Source organism: Trypanosoma equiperdum, assembly GCF_001457755.1.
Source record: "Trypanosoma equiperdum strain OVI genome assembly, contig: ctg_1872, whole genome shotgun sequence".
NCBI classification, from domain to species: domain Eukaryota; phylum Euglenozoa; class Kinetoplastea; order Trypanosomatida; family Trypanosomatidae; genus Trypanosoma; species Trypanosoma equiperdum.
This window is the reverse complement of record NW_027123918.1, coordinates 5,030-8,979: the sequence shown is the minus strand read 5'-3', so window position 1 is coordinate 8,979 and position 3,950 is coordinate 5,030. Positions and strand designations below refer to the sequence as shown.

General features: G+C 48.6%; 1 protein-coding gene across 1 annotated transcript; it reads right to left on the bottom strand.

Annotated features, from left to right (window-relative positions):
* Window positions 1-439: 439 nt before the first annotated feature.
* Window positions 440-3,361, bottom strand: TEOVI_000776900 (TPR-repeat-containing chaperone protein DNAJ, putative; the record flags this gene model as incomplete). Its single annotated transcript, XM_067223425.1, has 1 exon — window positions 440-3,361. One exon carries the CDS (start codon window positions 3,359-3,361, stop codon window positions 440-442), a length of 2,922 nt encoding a protein of 973 aa, XP_067079526.1.
* Window positions 3,362-3,950: the final 589 nt, after the last annotated feature.

Genomic DNA, 3,950 nt, shown 5'->3' with positions numbered 1-3,950 from the left:
CCCCCCCCCCTCCTTCCCCTCTTCTTTTTCCTCATCCCCTTTCCTTTATTACGCTCTATAGGGATTCGTTTTACTCAAATACATCAGTAGATGCACAAGGGTATATATTAATACATCACCACACACACACACGTTACATATATACGCACGCCAACAAAATTAAACAAAACAAAAAAGTGAGATCAAACAGTGTATGGTCTCAGAGAAGCCGGAATTTTCACACGTGGGTAAAAGGCAAGGAACAGAAAAGGGTCAAGGCAAGGTGTACGCAACACTAAACCACCTGTACATGTTAATTGCCTTGCGAAAAAGAAAGAAACTCATGCGCCATGAGTTTGTAGATCTAGACATTGTAACTGCGGCAAGAGGGAGGGAGCGAAGAGAAAACACACATATATGTATATATAGATATATATATAATGTATATTGTTGTTAATAGTCACCGATTGCCGATCACCTGCTTCAACGCTTGATACGCAACATTGATTTCCTTAAACTTTTGCTCCGCTACCTGTTGTTCATGTTTGGGTGCCCCAACCCACCTGTCAGGATGCCACTGAAGTGCAGCCTTGTGATATGCCCTCACAAGTGCCTGTTCATCCAAATTGGCGGTGGTCTCCAACCCCAACAACCGCACAAGTTGAGCTCTAGAGTGTGATGCGGTCGCAACCGATGGTCGTCGATTGTCTTGGCCCTCAGCTTTATGCTGGGCACCAGGAGAGCTAGAATGTTTTTGATGTCCTTTACCACGCCAGTCATGGCGCTCGCTGCCAGACCCATAGCGGTTGCAATTATCATTGTGTGCGCGCTGTATCTGTTTTTCTTTTTCTTGTGTCATTCTAACGACCTCATCCAGATGCTGCTTGTTTGCTTTGCTTGGCTCAAGTTTTACTACCGTGCGGAGGTCGCTAACAGCTTGTTTAAGAAGGCGTATATCTGTTCCACCTTTTTCACTAAATAAATGGATGTTTATGTGAGCCCTCCGGGTATATGCCTTAGGTGCCGTGCCGTTGATGCCAATGGAGTTATTGACATCCTCCAGCGCCTCAGCCCAGCGGCCACACTGCATACATGTTGCTGCGCGGTTGCAATATGCCATTGCAACAAGTGAAGTATTCTGTGGATCTATCGAAATGCAGGAAGTATACGCATCGTATGCTTCTGACCAGTTTCCGCTCTTATATGCCGCATTACCGCGATCACGACATCTCTCAAATAACGTGAGGTTGCGCTCTAAGGCGATATAACGGCTATCCTCTACTTCTCCGTCAGCCTTTTTCAGCTCAACTGCGTGCCGAACCAGCTCTAGAGCCTCCGCCACACTGCGCTGATTGTGTGCGCAGTAAAACAGGCTCTTCGCATGGAGAAAGAACAGCTCGGCGCACGTCGGATGGCTCTTCTTCAGTTGCTTGACACCCTCCAATGCTTTCCAGCAGTCTAAATGCAAAAGGGCCTCAAGTTTCAGGCAATGCCACGGAATATTTATTGGGCTGATGTGGCTAAAAGTTTGAAGAAGTTGTTTAGCGTGCCACAAACACTTTGACCAGTGTTTTTCCTTACTGCAGCTGTGGTACATCTCCACCGAATGAAGAAGTTCCAGTTCATCGGCTATTAGCCGCTCATCAGCCGCGTTGGTAGAAAGCTCACTGGCCTTTCGGTAGTGATACCGTGCCTCTTTCGTCCTATACATATACAGAAGTGCTTTCGCGGCGCGCCAGTGAGCCTTAAGATTGGTTGGTGAGTTGTAAAGCACATTCTCACAATCCATCAGAGAGAGCCTGTACTGGTTGTTGAGTAAGTAGGCAACAGCCCGATTGCATAGGAGAACATTGTTTTCCGGGTCGCATCTAATAGCGTCTGTGTATACTTGTATGGCCTCCTTGTATTGTCCCTTCTTTACAAGGTCATTGCCACGTTTTCGAAGAACCGATACAGCTTGGGCCGCAGAGGACAAGCCGTCCGACACCTCTGCTGCTGCCTCGCTTCGAGGAACTATAGGAGCTGCTGGTGGTGCAACTTTCCCATGTAAGTGTGAACCACGGTTTTTTAACCGATTAAACATTTCGTGAACAACCGCTGAAGCTGAAGATTGTGTTCCACTGGAGCCGCGGTACGCTGCTGAATCAATAACTTCACTAGTCGGTGTGGCTATTGCTGAAGCGCGTCTCGCTTTATCACGTAAGGTAGACTCACCCCCGCCTATGTCACACGGCTCAAAATAATCTCCATGCCATTCTTTAGGCTTTTTATTTTGCACTGCTGCTGCTGTCGGTGCCTGACCCACACTTCCGCGCGGATGCATGAAAGACTGAACTGTTGGTGACCCCTCCCTCGTTGTGGGCCCGCAACCCTCGGAATTACCACCTGCACTGCTAAAACGGTTTACAGGAGTTGCAGAATGTGACCCCGCGGGATGGATCCCTTGCTTCCTAATGGAATTATTCACAGCGGTTGCGGCCGGGTGCTCGGGGCGACGAGGGCACCGGGTATCATACGACTTTGGTTGCTGCAGCGCATCTTGTGCATGAACGGCATCGTCGGAGTCGGCCTTACACGATTCTCGGGATTGTGGCGCCAGGGGCACTGGTGGAGCGGAAACGCCCGTTGAGGGAACTGGTGTTGCCTCATTTAAAACAGCGTCCGTGGCAGTCGCGCCACTTGGCAAGCCTGACGGAGCCGCCAATGGAGTTTGGAACAGCCCATTCTCAACTGGCGCACGCGTGTCAAATACACAATTATCGGAGACACTATCAGCTGGATGGGAAGCACTTTCGGAGGGACTAGCACTTAGCACTGGTGACGGCGACACGCCTCCCGGACTTTGCGCGCCACTTTCGCTTGTTTGGCTGTTTGCATTATCTACATCTTTTAGGCAGCGCACCGCACTACCCCTAAGAATTCGTATAACCTGGAGTTCTTTTTCCATCTCGTTCAAGCGCCGTCGGTCACCTGATTGACGATACCGGGCCATGTTTGCCTCGATTTTAGCGCTCAGCTGATCGAACTGGCGCAGCTTCCACTGAAGCAACACTTGTTCATTGTTGAAACCCCCACCACGCTTATACGTTGATTGCTTCTCTCCACAATGCACCGGCACGTTATCATTCCCATTTACGCAGTTTTCACGCGTGCTGTCCATCAATATTTGGTGGTCGTGTTCGCCCTCACTTCGACCCTCTAAACTATCGCACGGTTCCTCTGTTATTTGATGTGGATTGACGACACCCACAACATGCCCACAGTCCTTTGGTCCAACTGAGAGGCCGTTCAGCTCAACGCGCTCCTCTATATCCCGAGGGCGTCCAGCAACTGACCCTGTCGTAACCCATTGCAAGGCTCCAAACAGGTGCCTTACACTCATTCTCCAATAAGGGAGGGGCAAATTCGATAACAGTTCTAATTAAAAATAGTACACCCTTATTTTAGAGAACAAAAAATAACTTTATGAGAACAATGCACATATATTTATAAGGAAACACAGGGGCGTGGGGGGGAAAGAATAAGGGAGGAAGTAGAAGGAAAACAAGTCGCAACATCCGCTACGGGGATCCACATACCGTGGAGAACATTAAAAACAAACAAACAAAAACCTTCACTACTGGATGAGGAGGGGTCAAGAAAAGAATACACAACACAAAAGCCCCTGCGTAATTCACTATCCCTTTCCGCTTGCTTAACTATACAACGGGATAGTGAGACGCGTAAATGTGTACACGCAAAAGAATGGCAGATCAAAGAGCAAAAGTGAAGATATATCACAATTGAGAAGAATACCCCGCCTGCGGCAGGGAAGGGGAGGATCGTCCCCCTCTTCCTCTTTTTTTTTTCTTTTGGCTCTTTCGGTACCCACCATTGAAATATTCCCTCACCGAACATGAGAGTGAACGGTTTGAAAAATACAAATGCAAGGGCAGAATGGGCCTAATGACAGGGGGTCCCGGAAAACAAAA